The sequence below is a fragment of the Anarhichas minor genome, unplaced genomic scaffold (assembly GCF_050575085.1).
Source record: "Anarhichas minor isolate MPS153535 unplaced genomic scaffold, ASM5057508v1 ptg000042l, whole genome shotgun sequence".
Lineage (NCBI taxonomy): Eukaryota > Metazoa > Chordata > Actinopteri > Perciformes > Anarhichadidae > Anarhichas > Anarhichas minor.
Genome location: NW_027466488.1, coordinates 11,393,869 through 11,411,098, shown reverse-complemented (window position 1 = coordinate 11,411,098; position 17,230 = coordinate 11,393,869). Strand labels below are relative to the sequence as shown.

The following is a 17,230-nucleotide window of genomic DNA, read 5'->3' as shown; positions in this document are numbered from 1 at the left end:
CTGCAGCTATCTTAACTATCTTATTTTTGTTTCCATACACCACATGAGACCACACAGACAAAACCAGATGAAACTATGTCAGACCGTGGTGTCATCTCTGTGCTGTGAGTAGTTGTAATGAATATATATTTAATAAATTAAATGCGGTCTAATTTAAAGAAACAAATATTCTCTGAAATAGGAGCATTACGTAAGAGCACTACCTCATCCACTCCATGACACTTCATGAGAGAATAATGGAAACTGCCTCTGGCCACATGACTCAGTGTTTCCATACATTTCCATTGAGATAGAAGGCTGTCGATTTCATGTTGGGCTAAAACGACAACGCTACAATATGTCAGAATATCTATAAGATGCAATATCCTGGTGAATTTGGTCAGCTTGTCCAGAAACACGATGACTCAAGGCTTAAAACTGTTCATGGCAGATGAATGAACAAAGAGGTAAGTGCTAAACATGTCGCAGTGAAGAATGAGTAAGTAAGTCTCAGCAAGCATGTGTGATTTTCTGATGACTGCAACGAGCGATATCTTTATTTTACTATATCCTGTGAGTAAACAATGACATCAGCTCGATCAGTTGAAGAATAACCGTCATGTTCTTTTTCTTGGAAGCCCAAACTTCTACTCATTAAGGGACTTGCACTACATGTCTTTTTTATAAACTATAAAGTTACGTGGTTCTTTTTTTTTTTTTGGTTATCTAGTTTTGGGATGATCCATGATGGCGAGGGGAACCCTTGTCGCAAGACAGAAGGCAACATTATGTCTCCAACTCTGGCTGGAAACAACGGGGTCTTCTTCTGGTCCACCTGCAGTCGGCAGTACCTCAGCCGCTTCCTTGGGTAGGTCTCATTGCCTCGTGCAAGTGCACAAGCACTTTCAACTTTGCTAGTCCCGTTGCTTTCTCCCTGACCGACACGATTGGTTTGCTGTGTTCACCAGAACAGCCCAGGCATCCTGTCTGGTGGACGAGCCCAAGCAGATTGGTCAGTACAAGTACCCTGAACAGCTTCCCGGGCAGCTGTACAACGCAGACACGCAGTGCAAGTGGCAGTTTGGTTCCAAGGCCAAACTGTGCAGCCTTGATTTTGTCAAGGTGAGATCTTCATGGCGGCTATAGTCTGCTATTGGTTCACTCTCACTGATCAGGGATGTTTTCCCCTGCAGCACGAAATTTCTTTTCAGCAAAAATGCGAAATAAAAATGTGCTGCCTCCCCAGCATCAAATATCAAAGTTACAGACTGGCTGGTGATCAAAGTGGAGCATTTGGAATCTAAAGCCAGATGTTTTTCTCAGGAGTTCAACAAAATAAGAATAATGGACTTACATTCACAAATATTCAAACTGCCAAAAAACTCAAAATCCTCGTGTTGCTCCATACCTGCTGGACATGTCAAATGGCAACTGTTTAATGACAATCAATCAACCATATCAACTGAAAAGGTGATGATATGTTGGACATTTTCTGCTGCTGTTTCCAAAGAATACGTTTTTTCAGGTTTTAACCGGGGTGCTCTCTAGACACGATCTATGGTAAGTCTCCTTTTTGAGAAAGTTTGGCCGCATGTTATACGATCCAACAAAGACACTATACACCAAAGTAAGAAGAGGAAGGAAAAGAAGACGGATGATTCCTAAAAGCGGATCATTAAACTAAACCTGAATTGTGCTGAACCAAATCTATAGCAGTATATGTGAATCGTCCTGGTTTTACGTGGAGCCCAACATTCCTCAATCAAGCATCATTCATGTGTCCCTTTGCCTAAACTAAGACTCACTAGATGAGCCTCCGGCATGAGATGGAGCACCCGGATCACACAGGGGCTGCAATTGTCTGCTTTGCAGCGCTAATGGTGCAGTGCTTAATTGGCACTTTATTAATTAGCATGATCTTTGCACAACAACCCCCGAACCCCCCACATTTGACCCACCTTTATAAATGCATTCTACAAACTGAATGGGAATCCTCAGCCCCTTACCCCCACCCCTCCGAAGCCTTGTGGTATGAGCCTTTATGTTGGGTGCATTCACTGGTGTTTATCCTCTCCAGGGCTGTAATTGCTGGGAAATCGACTTGGCCAAATCGTATATATGGCGGATTAGCACGCACTTCATCGCCTTGGCTATTCACGATCTCTCCAAATCCCTGCTCTGTTTCCCTCACAGAAGATTAAATACTACATCTGCATTTGGGTACAAGTCAGTGGGTGGTAAATTAACCTACACGCTGATTAGCAGATTTAGGGCTGCCTTTCACAGTTGTTTTTTTTGTCCCTGCTAGGCTCATGTAGAATGATTTTCAGCATGCTGGTATGGCTGTCAATCACCTGCTCGGCGTCAGAGAATGAGGACAAAGACTCAAACACACACCGGAGCGGCCTCTCCTGCTCCCTCCTTTCTGGGTTCTCTCTTGTTGTCAGTTGCAGTTGGGCGGGTTGCCAGACTCTGCCGCCTGTCTTTCGACCCAGGCTCTCCCTCTGTGCTCACTCGCTCGCTCTGTCTCCGTATTGTTGGGTCAGATGACACATGCAATTATAGCCCGTTTCATTAAAGAAGTACAGTGATTCGATTTGACACCAAGGCTTTGTGGAGAAGCTTATCCCCGGCGGGGGCTTATTGACCAGCGTGATGGTGGTCCTGGCAGGAAGCAGGTGCTGGCGGGTCAAAGAAGAGGAGAGAGGGGAGGAAGACGATGCCAAAAGGCTGTCAGTGTACGGGCAGAAAGAAAACCGATGATGGTAAAATAAGACCGTATCTGATAGACACCTCATACTGTGTGTGTGTGTGTGTGTGTGTGTTTTTGTGTTTTTGGCTTGTTTGACAGGACATCTGCAAGTCGCTGTGGTGTCATCGCACGGGGCACCGGTGCGAGACCAAGTACATGCCTGCTGCAGAAGGCACCAGCTGTGGACCTGACATGGTGAGGAAATAGTGCATAGGGTGCGTACAGAAATGAAGAAAGTTCACAGGTCATATATTTATACGGTCCAACATGGACTGTATATATGGAGTGTCTTCTTTGAAACACAGGAGAAAATGAGATTCAGCACACTCTTGGATGCCCCTACGCTGGATAAAACATGAAAAGTACCCTTTTTATTACATTTTTTATTTACTTCCCACTTACAATATCGCACAGTATCAATTCATTTAACTCTTTCCCCAAATACTTAACTATTGCTTCAAACTAATTCCGAGTTAATAATATTTATGTGAGAGAAATTGAGGGCAAACCTTAAATTTACTTTCAAACTATGGGTTGAATTGATTCATCACAGTTTACAGATCGACTTACTAACTTTGATGTGATGTGCTTGTTGCAGCTGTGAGTCCAAACACAGTTCCTGTGTAATGGCAGATTATTACCGACATTTCGGTGGCTTAGATAAATCAGCCTTTGTTGTCGAGATGTCATGGTGTTCCCAGATCGCTGTAACTACTTCAGTGAGTGTAATGTTATAATAACTGTTAGAAATAATGGCTGTGAGTATAACAGCCAAGCTGTGATGAATTGCAATCATCCTTTTAAGTTAAAGTATTCAAACTTTCCTTGAGCCAAAGTAAATCTTGGCTTAAAAAGGTAGCGCAGACGGCTCGTGTGCCTGCATGTACCTGCAGAAGCATGTTTGCGTCTCCCAGCTGGACGGAGAACGGCCGTACCTCTTCACATGATCCAAAGATGATATTTAGAGAGACGGAGAGGTGGTGATGTGTGTGAGTGCAGTGTTGTGCTTGGATCGACCCGGGTGTGGTGCATGTGTGTGTGTGTGTTTTGGCTGTAGCTAGAGAGTGTGGGTGTCCAGGTGTGGTGCCGGGCATTTGTCCAAACCAGGAAACTCAGGCAAGAGGCCCGGGCCGACTCTCAAGTTCTGATAAGAGAGCTACTTCTGTGCGTCTTTTTCCTCATCATTCGTTCCCTTATCTCTCCTTTTTCTCCAGTGGTGCCGGAGGGGTCAGTGTGTTAAATACGGGGAGCACGGTCCCAGGGCGGTCCACGGCCAGTGGTCGGCCTGGTCTCAGTGGTCTGACTGCTCCAGGACCTGTGGAGGAGGGGTCATGTACAGGGAGCGCTCTTGCTCGAGCCCAAGGTATCCACGCTTGCACACACTCACACGATCATCTGATTCATCGACTCATTTTCAATGCTATCAACGAGCCAAACAGATGACAAAGTGATTCATGTTGTCATGTAGCTGCTTCTACAATGAAAAAACTGAGTTTGGGCCTGTTCTGCCCTCAGGACTGGGGAATTGGCGCCCCCTCCTGGGCCCTTTAGGTTGTGTTGTTAATTTGCATTTATTTTGACATGCACTCTGACATGGAACAGGAAGTTCGCCACATGCGGTAGTTTTAGGTAGATGGTCTCAGAAAATCATCCGCTGCCATCCATCATGTGTTTACGCCTTCGAAAGCATAGTCTGTAAGTATTTGTTTAGCACAGACCACAGAATAGTATTTTAGTAATACTTTCTTCTTAAGTATATTTGTAAAGGTTAATTTTGTATCTGTAGCCAGTTGTTGTTACACTATACGTTTGACTGCTACAGAAGCGTAGGAGATGCATAAAGGTAAATTTGTAGTGTGTAATTCATATGCATATTGCTCATTGTGTCCTTCTGTTTGTTTTAGTTTTACTCTTATTTAATTCGTGTACGTCGATGCTGCACAATAAAGCATCTGGAGCTTGGAAGCTACATCCTGACTCCCGTATTCATTTGGATGGAGTTTGGCTTACTGCTGAATTGTGTACCAAGTTACACACACACAAGGAGAGCAGTACAGTAAAAAGACTGATACGCAGCTGGCTAAACAACTCTACAACAACGGAACGCAGTGAGTAACAACCATTATGGATGAAAAGCATCTGAAAGCTGCTACACAAGAGGAAACGCAGAGCTTGCAAGATGGAGGATCTGTCCGCAATTCCAAACATTCTGGTTCATCAAGATCTTCTAGATCATCTGTTGGTGCTGCAGCAGCACAAGCAAGAGCGAGAGCAGAGGCTGCGCGAGCACGGGCTACATTTTCAGAGAGGGAAATCGCCATGAAAGTTGACAAAGCTAGACTAGAGGCTAATCTGGAAGCCCTGCATCTTGAAAAGGAGGCTGCAGCTGCTATTGCCCAGGCAGAGGTATTGGAGTCAGCTGCAGAGTTTGAGGGTGATGAGCTTCGTAGCAGAAAAAGCCACACAGCAATAGTAAAAGGCACACATCAACGTGTGAGTGATTACATCAGGGACCAAGCCAGTCATTTTAGCCATCAGTCTGAGTCATTCTTAAACTTGCCACATGAACAACAACCAAATAATCCCACTTGGCTTCCTTCTGAACAGTCTAAGAATGCTTTCAAGGAAGAGGACAACCTGTATGTTGTCGTTGATGCCTGTACCTCCCCACGTGCCCAACGCCAGATCTCACAGAAGCCCCACTCATTGTTCCAGCAACACAATAGAAATCCTGGTCAATCTACAACAGAGCAATTACTGCAAAGACCAGTCAGTGATGTTTTGCATCAACAGCCAAATTATAATGCACCTCAGTCTGCAGGTGGTTCACATGTACACCACCCAGAGTCCTCTGTTACGATGGACATGGCAAAGTATCTGGCACGCAAAGAGCTTGTGAGCACCAGTCTGTCACACTTTGATGACCGCCCAGAAACTTATAGAGCATGGAGGTCATCTTTCCTCAACACAATAAGAGACTTGGATCTTACTACTAGTGAAGAGTTGGACTTGCTGTTGAAATGGCTTGGCAAGGAGTCCTCCGAACATGTCCGGCGTTTGAGGGCAGTTCATATAAGCAAACCAGAAGAAGCTCTCAAAAAGGCCTGGGACAGGCTCGAAGAATGTTACAGCTCCCCAGAGGTCATAGAAAGTGCCCTTTTTAAGAAGCTTGACAGCTTTCCTAAGATATCAAGTAAAGAATACTACAAATTAAGAGAATTAGGGGATCTTTTAATGGAGCTACTTGCAGCAAAGGAAGATGGTTATCTACCAGGCTTGACATACCTGGACACCGCCCGTGGCGTCGGACCCATTGTGGAAAAGCTGCCATACGGGTTACAGGAGAAATGGATTTCGCAAGGATCAAAGTTTAAGGAGGAGCATCATGTCTCTTATCCCCCTTTTTCTTTCTTCACCCATTTCATCTGTCATGAAGCCAAAATCAGAAATGACCCCAGCTTTGCACTCCCTAGCAACAGCTCCCCTCAAAGAGAGAAAACATTCTTTAAGCACATTAACTTTAAAACTCCAGTGTCAGTGCATAAGACTAATGTCTCCCCTGTTGCAGCTCAGAACGAGACAGTATTTAAAGAAGATGTAGCTAAACACTGCCCGATCCATAACAAGCCCCACCCACTGAGGAACTGCCGTGGCTTCAGACTGAAAACCATCGAAGAACGGAAAGCCTACCTGAAGGAGCAGGGGATCTGCTTCAAGTGCTGCTCATCATCTTCGCATCTCGCTCGAAACTGCAAAACCACATTAAAGTGTGACGAGTGCAACAGTGAACGTCATCATACAGCTCTACATCCTGGACCACCTCCGTGGGCTACCAGGACCTTACGCTCCCCATCAGAAGATGGCGGGGAGAGCGAAACAGAACACGGCAGAGAGGAGGAAGAAGAGCGTACTTCATCAACACCTGCTGTGAACTCTCTATGTACTGAGGTTTGTGGCAACAACTTTACGGCAAAGTCCTGTTCTAAGATATGCCTCGTCAAAGTGTATCCCGACGGACGCCCTGAGAATGCTTTCAAAATGTATGCTATGCTCGATGATCAGAGCAACAGGTCCTTAGCCAGATCGGAGTTTTTTGATCTGTTTGATATCCAAGGGGATGCACTACCCTACACTTTGAAGACATGTGCTGGTACGAAAGAGAGTTCAGGCAGAAAAGCAACCGGCTATCAGATTGAAGCACTGAACGGTGGAATCAGCCTTACACTGCCGACACTGATCGAATGCAATGACATCCCAGACAATCGAGAAGAGATCCCAACACCTGAGGCTGCTCTACATCACCTGCACCTCAAGAGTCTTGCTGCCGTGATCCCAGCTCTAGATCATAAAGCCCACATCCTCCTTTTGCTGGGCAGAGACGTTCTTAGAGCCCATAAAGTGAGACAGCAGATCAACGGCCCCGGCAATACACCCTTTGCTCAGAAGCTGGACCTAGGGTGGGTCTTAGTTGGTGATGTGTGCTTAGGAAACGTTCATAAGCCCACTGTTCACAGCTTTAAGACAAATATCTTAGAAAATGGAAGACCTTCACTGTTTAAGCCATGTACAAGTCACATCCATTTCAAAGATAAGTTCAGTTCCAGCTCACCACATGGTCTCTCTCAAGATCTCTGGAATAATAGAACAGAGGAAGACTCCCTTGGCCACGCTGTCTTCAGGAGAACTATGGACGATGACAAACGTGAACATTCCTTTGAGGATGAATACTTCTTAAAGGCAATGGGCAGAGAGGTTTTTCAGGATGACTCAAACAGCTGGGTCGCGCCTCCCCTTCAAGTCTCCAAGGCCACCTCTGCCAGGCAATCGGGGGCAAGCCGTCAGCCGCCTCTGTTCTCTACGGCGCACCCTAGACCGAAAATGAAAGACCAGTATTTTGCCTTCATGCAGAGGGTATTCGACAACAACCATGCAGAGCCGGCACCTCCACTGTACAAGGGAAAAGAGTGCTGGTATTTACCTACCTTTGGAGTCTATCACCCCAGAAAGCCCGACCAGATCAGAGTGGTTTTTGACTCCAGTGCACAATACAATGGCATCTCTCTGAACAACGTCCTGCTCACTGGACCAGACCTGAATAACAGTCTCTTGGGGGTCCTGATTCGCTTCAGGAAGGAGACTGCAGACATTCAACAGATGTTCCATTGTTTCGTTGTGAGAGAGGATCATCGGGACTACCTGCGATTTCTCTGGTATCGTGACAATGACCCGAGCAAGGATGTGGTAGAGTACCGTATGAGGGTCCATGTATTCGGCAACAGCCCCTCACCAGCTGTAGCCACTTACGGCCTCAGAAGAGCTGCTGTGAAGGGAGAAGAGCAACATGGTCCAGACACCAGACGCTACGTAGAACGCGAGTTCTATGTCGATGACGGACTAATTTCTTTGCCAACTGAAAAGGAAGCAATTAGCCTGCTGAAGAGGACACAAGCCTCGCTCGCTGAGTCAAACTTGAGGTTGCATAAGATTACATCCAACAGCATGGATGTCCTGACAGCGTTTCCAGCAGAAGATCATGCAGTGGACATCAAAGACCTTGACTCAGAAGCAGAGTGTACCACCTCCACCTGGAAAGTTCACAGAGAAGGATGTCTACAAACAACAGTGGCGTCAAGTCCAAAGCTTAGCCAACCAGTTTTGGACTCGCTGGAAGCAAGAATATCTGCAGACATCGCAAGTTCATCGCAAATGGCTAGAGTCATGCCCAAACGTCGAAAAGGGTGACATTGTTCTACTGAAGGACAGCAAGGCACCCCGTAATGACTGGCTTATGGCACTTGTTATGAGCACCTTTCCCAGTGATGATGGAAGAGTCCGCAAGGTAGAACTCAAAGTGACCAAGCAGGGATCAAGCAAGACATTCCTCAGACCTGTGTCTGAGATTATTCTTCTTCTGAAGAAGTAGGACTGAGACTTTTCTATTGTTATCCTGTTTAGTACCTATATATGGCATCTTTACAGATACCAAGCGGGGAGTGTTCTGCCCTCAGGACTGGGGAATTGGCGCCCCCTCCTGGGCCCTTTAGGTTGTGTTGTTAATTTGCATTTATTTTGACATGCACTCTGACATGGAACAGGAAGTTCGCCACATGCGGTAGTTTTAGGTAGATGGTCTCAGAAAATCATCCGCTGCCATCCATCATGTGTTTACGCCTTCGAAAGCATAGTCTGTAAGTATTTGTTTAGCACAGACCACAGAATAGTATTTTAGTAATACTTTCTTCTTAAGTATATTTGTAAAGGTTAATTTTGTATCTGTAGCCAGTTGTTGTTACACTATACGTTTGACTGCTACAGAAGCGTAGGAGATGCATAAAGGTAAATTTGTAGTGTGTAATTCATATGCATATTGCTCATTGTGTCCTTCTGTTTGTTTTAGTTTTACTCTTATTTAATTCGTGTACGTCGATGCTGCACAATAAAGCATCTGGAGCTTGGAAGCTACATCCTGACTCCCGTATTCATTTGGATGGAGTTTGGCTTACTGCTGAATTGTGTACCAAGTTACACACACACAAGGAGAGCAGTACAGGGCCCAAAAGCAATTCTTGAAAGCCTCATGTCCCAAAATCCTTCCTTTCTGAACACCTGAAAGCGCTGTCTGCCAGGTAGCTGTCAGCACAGACATGCAAACACACACACTGTACATGCACACCCACACGCACACACACATACATACATACAAGTACCAGATAACGGCTCTCATCAGTCAGGCTGACAGTCCAGACAGACAGACAGACTATGTCTCCCCGTGCTCCTCCTAACATCATGCTCTTTTTCTCTGAAATGTCCCCTTTTGCTGCTCACTCACACAAACATAATTCTGCAGACCCAGATCCCACAGTGCATATCTCTTTGTTAGCAAAAGCGATCCTCAGTTTTACTGTTGTTTCCTAAATCCCTTGTTGTTATCCATCAGAACAATCTGGAGATTTATTGGATGTTTTTAGCCTCTATTTCACTTTCATATAACCGATCTCTAGATTTATTAGAAATATGAAATTTACATTTTTTCTGTCACAATGCTATGCACAGTTGATTGATTGTCATTGTCTGCAGAAGCCAGCCAGCACCGACAACACTGGCCCTTTAAATCTGAGGATGTCTGCAATAGGATATTTAGAGAATGGATTCATTTCCAGATCATTAATGCCATTTCAGCCCCTCCTGCCTTTTTCTGTGTGGTATGTGTAATCAATAGTCTTACAGAGCATACTGACATTATGTTGTTGTTTTCCTTGAAAAATGTGTGTTTATACTGGTAATTTCCCCTGTACTGTAACTCAGGAAGAGTCATGATGGGGATGGGGAAACCAGTTAACTGTGATTTTATTTTCACCTGTGGGAGCCATGGCCGATCAACAGGAAACAACGTCAACACAAATTCCTAGACAACCCCTCTGTTTTTATATTTGTGTTTCTAGCGAGCTGTCAAGAGAATTTGAAGCACTCCTGATATTTAATATTTAAAAACTGAAGATGAATTGATTCCTATAACTAGCGAGAATTCGGCTCAGCTAATGTGAAGCGAATTTCATGCTGTTTGAGGACAAATGTTTCACTCCATAATGGAGCAACCTGTTGCTCTTCAACAATTAAAAGAAACAGCATTGCCACCAACGCAGAACTCGTATTCATGCATGAGCACACACATCCACACTTACAAGGATTATGAGGATTATGACTGATGCATAACATCCAAGGCCACTGCACCACCTTGATTGGTGGATTCATCTCATAATTCATCACACAAAATCTGCTGTTTGGTTTGTACTGTTCATGAGTCCAATCATTTCGGAATTAGTCATAGCAGGTTGGATCATAGTGGCATGTCACATCCAATCCTATGTGTTTCTCTGTGTTTAAGTGGGACACAGTGGCCCTCTTAATTACTGCTGGCCCTGCATATTGTATTTCAACCAAGAAGAGTCTGCACATGTGACCTGAATATCAGAATGACTTCATACCATCCTCTTTTCATCTAACACAGCCATTTACACAGCCTCTATGGTTGTCAATCAAACACACCTGAACAATATAATGCTCTTCAATAGTCATCCTTTATTTTAAAATGAATTAGTTCACTTCAACTGCATTTATCTCAAACTCCTCAACTTACATTTCAACTGCTTTGATCTTTAACTCTTCAATTGACATTTCAACTACCGGCTCCCACTTTGTGTAAGTAGCAAATGTACCTGCGCCTTTCTGTTAAAATGAAGCGTGGTCAGGCGCATTGTTGGCGCATTGCTATCTTAAGGCAGCAGAAAGCGATTGTGCCATTGACCAATAAAAACCTGGTCTTAAGTCTATGGCGCATATTTAAAGGAGACATTATTCAGAGAGAAAGATGTTCCTACATCCAAGTTCAAAACAAAAAAATATTGTGTCAAACATTTAATTTCCTGCACTTCGCGCAATTTCAATGCACTAAATGTTTTTATTTATGTGAAGGGAAAAACAAATTCCTCTGTCACACACTAGGAGGCTTCCCCCATACAAGTATTTACAACAGTATGTGTCATAAAGAGTCCACGAGTGCTTTTTTATGCCTCGTGTGGAAGGTGCACACACACCTCAGTCTGAACTCCGCGTCTCCCCTCCTCATCCCTCTGTGTGTGTGATACTGGGTTGGTGTGAGAGTTTAAATGTGAGGCTACTTCAAAGTTTGCCTGCCCTCTCCCCCTAAACGGCTGTGTTTTGAGCCCTAACTGCAAGCCAGTGCGTTATGCAGCCTCCGGATTCAGGGCCCCCTCCCGTCAATGGACAATGCCCAAAACACACCTGTTATCAATTACGAGACTAAATACAACCCATTTGGCCATTGCGCCTGACTTTGTGCCCAGATTCTGCACCATTTAAGCACTTACACTTAAACTGGATGTTGAACTTCTTGATCACTTCCATTTTAACTACCATTTCAACTTTTTTCAGTAATTGTAAATTGACTGCCAACTATGACCTCAACTCGTTCAGTGTTTCAGCTATTTGAAATGTTAAAATGGTTTTTACTGTGTTTCGTCACTGCTTACCGTATTTTCCGCACTATAAGGCGCACTTAAAAGCCTTTAATTTTCTCAAAAAACGACAGTGCGCCTTGTAATCCGGAGCGCTTTATATATGGATCAAACGTCAAGAGACCGGGTGGCTTTTTCCACACAGCTCCGTCCCTATTGATTTACGACTCCATGAGCGCCCATATCACCGATGGTGTCAAAAAACAAGTGAAGAAAACTAATTCGGAGCTTGCCGTCATTCCGGGTGGATTAACTAAAGAACTCCAGCCGCTAGATATTGGTGTCAACAGGCTGTTCAAAGCTAGACTGCGAGCTGCGTGGGAGCAGTGGATGACAGAAGGCGAACACACGTTCACCAAGAGACAGCGCCGAGCGACTTATGCCACTATTTGCCAATGGATCGTGGATGCCTGGGCTGATATATCAGTCTCAACTGTGGTCCGAGCTTTCACGAAGGCAGGAATAATCACTGAACTGCCAGGCAATAGCAGCGACACTGACTCGGATAATGACGAGAGGGAGCCGGGCATGTTGGATGCCGTACTCGCCCAGAAGCTACTACTCGACTGTAGTAGCTTCTATTCTATGCGCCTTATAATCCGGTGCGCCCTATATATAAAAACAGTTCTAAAATAGGCCATTCATTGAAGGTGCGCCTTATAATCCGGTGCGCTTTATAGTGCGGAAAATACGGTACTTAACAGCCGGGCAGACACTGATGTAGATATTCCGTCTGTCACAGCCGACTCGTCTCTTAATCCTTGTGAGGGATCAAAGACCAAAAGGGTTCAGAGGCAGACCGGCCCTCATATGATACACATTATACACCAGAACTGGCACACCAAAAAGGGCCACAGAGTCCTTTAAACCAGGTTAGCTGTCAAGTTCATTTATCATTCCTGTGGTACTAAAGAGTGCTTTGTAGCAGCAGCTGCTTACAAATGGGTTGGAGCTGCTAAACGGAGAGTTACGGGGTCAGTGGGACAGAAAGGGGATAGATGGAAAGATGGGGAGGGCTGAATATTTATTCCAACAATGCCAAGTCATGATAGCATTTTCAAAAAGATAGAATGGGTTAACTAGTTGCCAGACCCCTCTCATGTGAAGACAACATAATTAGTCTGGTGTATGTGTTATGGTATCTCTTCCCCTCCGTCACCATCCTCAACACATTCTTCCACCAGACCACACTCAGACCGTATCACAACTGCAGCATGTACCACTGAGTCACGTTTTAGTCCCTGACTCAGAGTGTTTGTCCCCAGTAATCTCTGCGATTATTTTGGCAGGGCTCTTAATCTGAGCAGAACAAGAAGGATTAGCCCGAATTTTCAACCCCAAACTCAACTGTCTGGACACTATGGGTGCTATTCCTCAATGACACAATTTAAACATATAGTTCATTGTCAGACTTGCAGTATGTGTAGATTTATAAATGTATGGGAATCAATGTCTCGAATTTTTGTCAAAATCTAATAAAATGTTTGGAAATTGACCATATGGACATGACAGCTTCTTGTAGGTTTTCACCTCCGCCCTACTATAACATCTTCACTCAGCAGGAACAGTCTTAGAAATCCTTTCATTTGATTCTGCACAAACTCATCCATTTTATGAGTCCAGCATGTATCTTTTGGGGAGTCTTGTAAAAGAGTTCTATTGGCTCAGCCTATTACAGACGACCCATCGGAGTTGCTCCCAGACAGAAAATGAATCTTCTCCATCCCTCCACTTCCTTGAAGACCACCTGCCAGATCAAACGCGGTCAACCTAATCCTCACCAACAAGCCTAGGAGATTAGGTTCACAATCTTGACCTGGTTTTGATAGGAGCACATTTTGTTGCACACTCCATTTGAAGCGAGTGGGGGGGTAGGGTGAGGGGGCGATGGTTGGTGTAGTCTCTCGGTGGACTTGTAAAGGGGATTTGCTTGGCCCGTTGCAGAGCAGCAGAATAAGGATCTATTTGGGAAGTTATGAGAGAGGCGGGAAGGGGGGCGGGGGGGACTCAAGGAGAAGACAAGACTAGACATGATGACCTCTGACCTGCAGGAGTTCAGTCTCAGCTTCTGTCGCTGGGCAGATTTACCGGCCTCCCGAGGCATTTAAGCATCCTTAAGAGCCCTGAGGGCTCCGTTGGAGTTGGGGTGTAGAGACAGAAGAGGAATGAAACAAAAAATGTAAATTTGACATATCTGGTTTCTGTCTTGTTCTTGGAAGTAGATTTACAGTTGCAAAGATAATAGATGATCTAGGGAGAGGAGAGGAGCGGAGAAAGACAAAGAAGAAAAGAGGTTGAGAAACCAGCAGGGTTGCGAAACTCTGTCCATAATCCAGGAATTGCATTCAACTTTCTCAAGTAGACTGTCCCTCATCCATGCTCGTCTATGATCAGAAGGCCTTGACTGATGCAGTATACAGTGTAGTCCCCCACTGGCCTGCCGTAAGCACATTACCATATGGGCTGCATTTGTCTGCAGCTAAGTCTTAATAGGTTCAGGCCTACGAAAACCTGGGCCAAATTCCCCCCCCCCCCCCCCCCCAACAAGGAAAACGAGATCAGGACCGAGCAGATTTACACACATACACACACACACACCTTGAGGAGCTCCATCACTCTTGGCAGCTAGGAAACTGTTTGATTGAGTCCAGGTCTGAATGCAGGGGATGAGCGGTTGGAGTTGAATAAAAATGCAGTGAAACAACATGCAGTTTTTACTACTGATTGTGGCTGACATTCGTTTAATTCAGACAATACTGTTGCACTGGTGCAAGAAATAGTAAAAGAAATATGCCTCTAGTTGCATTCTCCTGCTGGCGTTAACCGTTTAATCGTTTTTTCAGTTCCTTTTCCAAAGTGGTTCATTACGCTGCAACACTTAGCGAATTGTTTTTATTGGACGTGTTTGATCAGCATGGTTCCCCAGTCTCTCTGTGTGTGCTGACCACTTTGGTAAATAGCTAAACTCAATTTTCTCTGCTGGTGGTTGAGTTGGAATGCTCGGCATGAGTCTCGAAAGCCTGAGAAGTCAGACGTGGCATCCTTATATTCACTAACTGTCAGGACTCTGCTTCTCTTTCTCTCTCAAAGTGGTGATCAGCTGGTTTCATCTTGTCAGTACAGCTGTATATCATTAGGGAACTTTTGATCAGTGCGGTAGCTGTAATGATTTGTGATTGTCTTATTGATATATTGGTATAGTATGGTATGGTTATGATCAACAGACCTGTAAAACTTTTCTTCTCCTCCTCCTCCTCCTCCTTCTTCTTCTTCTTCTTCTTCTTCTTCTTCTTCTTCTTCTCTGTCTTCGTCCTGTCTTCCACCCAGGCCACAGAACAATGGTAAATTTTGCTCGGGCTCCAGCCGTCTCAACCAGCTGTGTAACACTCGGCCGTGCCCTCTTAACTCTGTGGACTTTCGGGCCCAGCAGTGTGCCGAGTACAACAGCAAGCCCTTCAGGGGCTGGTACTACAAGTGGAAGCCCTACACCAAAGTGGACGGTAAGGTGATCAGTTTATGTAAGACCCAACACGTACAAAGTCTGTTCTGTCTTGTGGTTCATTACCTCATTTGCCCGGTTATTTTTCTTCTCTCTTCTTCCATTATTGAGAGATCTTTTTGTATCATTTTTCTTTCTCTATTGTAAAAAGACACAGTATCCAAGGACTATGAAGACATCTCCACTGTATTCTTGGCACGTAATGCGCAAGAAAAGAAACCTCATTGTTCAAAGTACATGGCGCTGCTAAATACACAGAGAATTTCAGTATGCTTAGTGCAGGCTTTTTCTTGTCTTAATTCCGTAGATCCTTTCATTCTGAACCCCGCTGTACTCTGCGAGGCCTTAATCTTTTTCATAAAGTGTTTCTGTAATGCCAACCTCTATTTACTGCTGCAATGATTAGGGCCAAAAAGCTGGAGGAAACTATCACTCTGTGTAATGTGCATGGGAGACATGTAGCCACCTGCACCCTCTGACACAGGGGGGATGGATTTAAAGAGGAAGCCTACGGGCCAGCTTTGTTACACAGAGCGAGGGAGAGAGTGTAGTGGAGGGGAGCAGTGCGTTTGGCCGTCATCCCAGGCCTGTTTAAGCTGTTGATGAATGGGACGTGATGTCGAGAGGAACAGATTCTGAACTGCCTTCTGGGACCTTGGGCCAAGTCACCTTCACCGTCATTTATTTTAATCAAAGACTGCTGTAGAGACTTGTCTGTGATAACTGATCTGAACCACATAATAAAACTGCAGCCGCACATGAATACCCCTGGGTGCATTCATATTCAGTTCCTGTCTTTTCCAATTCAGCTTCATCAGGAGCTGTGCATACTGCGTGTTTAACAGGTTGCAGCACAGTAGCCACACTTTGAGTTTACCAAGTCATAGAAGAACTTGTGAATCAGTAAAATGAAGTGCCATTCCACCCAAAAGTTGCACTTGTTCCTGTTGCTACCCGTTTTTTTTTTTTACTATTACTGTATGTATCTATATGTTCTGTGTGCAGATGAAGACATCTGTAAGCTGTACTGCATTGCAGAAGACTATGACTTTTTCTTCGCCATGTCCGGCAAGGTGAAAGACGGCACCTCCTGCTCGGACCACAAAGGGGACGTCTGCATCGATGGAGTGTGTGAGGTACACTGTCTGCATGGAAAAACGTACCGTTCCGACTTTTTTTAGTTGCGATACCCATACCTGGGCTTTGGGTATCGGCTGATACCGAGTACCGATCTGATATCAGTGTTTATTTAATAGCCCGTATCAGGCTTGACTTAAACAGTGCATTCCTTTGTAAATCAAAATGTAACAAATACATAGATGTAAATGTAATAGTATGGTTTGATTAAAATGAGGCAGTCATATTGTTTGCCATACCCGCAGTCATTTAAGGAGTAATTCTTGCCAATATGACATACCATTTCTTATAATATTCACAAGGGCATTATAATAAAGACAATTTTTGTGTCCCAGCATGAATTTACTCCAGCATGTTAAATGCTGCAGTGAAATGCGTGCGAGCAGGTGTTAACAACCCGGCTAATGAAGTGTAATTAGAAAAATATCCCTCAATTTGTTTCAGTATTTTTTGGGAGGATTTCTTTGAACAAAACAACTCTAATGTCTCAATTTTATTCCATATTCGTCTTTTCTCCACATTCAATCTTTGAGGTAATGCTGCATCACCCCACCATTGCTATATATTCCTTATAAACCAGATGTCAACTGGTTTATAAGTTGACAAAAAGTAGTTGTTAGTTGATTCCTCTTAATTCTACGTGTGTGTTTTTGTGTGCGTGTGTGTGTGTGCAGGCCGTAGGCTGTGACCAGATCCTGGGCTCTAAGGCCTCTCTGGATGCCTGCGGAGCCTGTAAGGGAGACAACTCCACTTGCAGGTTCTTCAAGGGCCAATACACCCTTCAGCACAGAGCCAACGGTAAGCCTGTCTTTGTTTGTTGTGTGTCTG

General features: G+C 44.6%; 1 protein-coding gene and 2 long non-coding RNA genes across 3 annotated transcripts in view; all 3 read left to right on the top strand.

Moving 5' to 3' along the window:
• The window catches only part of adamts18 (ADAM metallopeptidase with thrombospondin type 1 motif, 18), a 68,669-nt gene that overhangs the window by 19,869 nt on the left and 31,570 nt on the right, over positions 1–17,230 (top strand). The window contains exons 9-15 of the mRNA XM_076110188.1: positions 710–847; positions 948–1,101; positions 2,831–2,926; positions 3,946–4,094; positions 15,094–15,266; positions 16,271–16,401; positions 17,077–17,200. Of these exons, the coding sequence (XP_075966303.1) occupies positions 710–847; positions 948–1,101; positions 2,831–2,926; positions 3,946–4,094; positions 15,094–15,266; positions 16,271–16,401; positions 17,077–17,200 (965 nt within the window). The remainder of the gene's footprint in view (positions 1–709; positions 848–947; positions 1,102–2,830; positions 2,927–3,945; positions 4,095–15,093; positions 15,267–16,270; positions 16,402–17,076; positions 17,201–17,230) is intronic.
• Positions 4,263–4,702, top strand: LOC142970039 (uncharacterized). The gene is made up of 2 exons (XR_012959157.1): positions 4,263–4,426; positions 4,636–4,702. It is a non-coding gene; the product is annotated as an uncharacterized LOC142970039 (long non-coding RNA).
• Positions 8,637–9,195, top strand: LOC142970038 (uncharacterized). The gene is made up of 2 exons (XR_012959156.1): positions 8,637–8,919; positions 9,129–9,195. It is a non-coding gene; the product is annotated as an uncharacterized LOC142970038 (long non-coding RNA).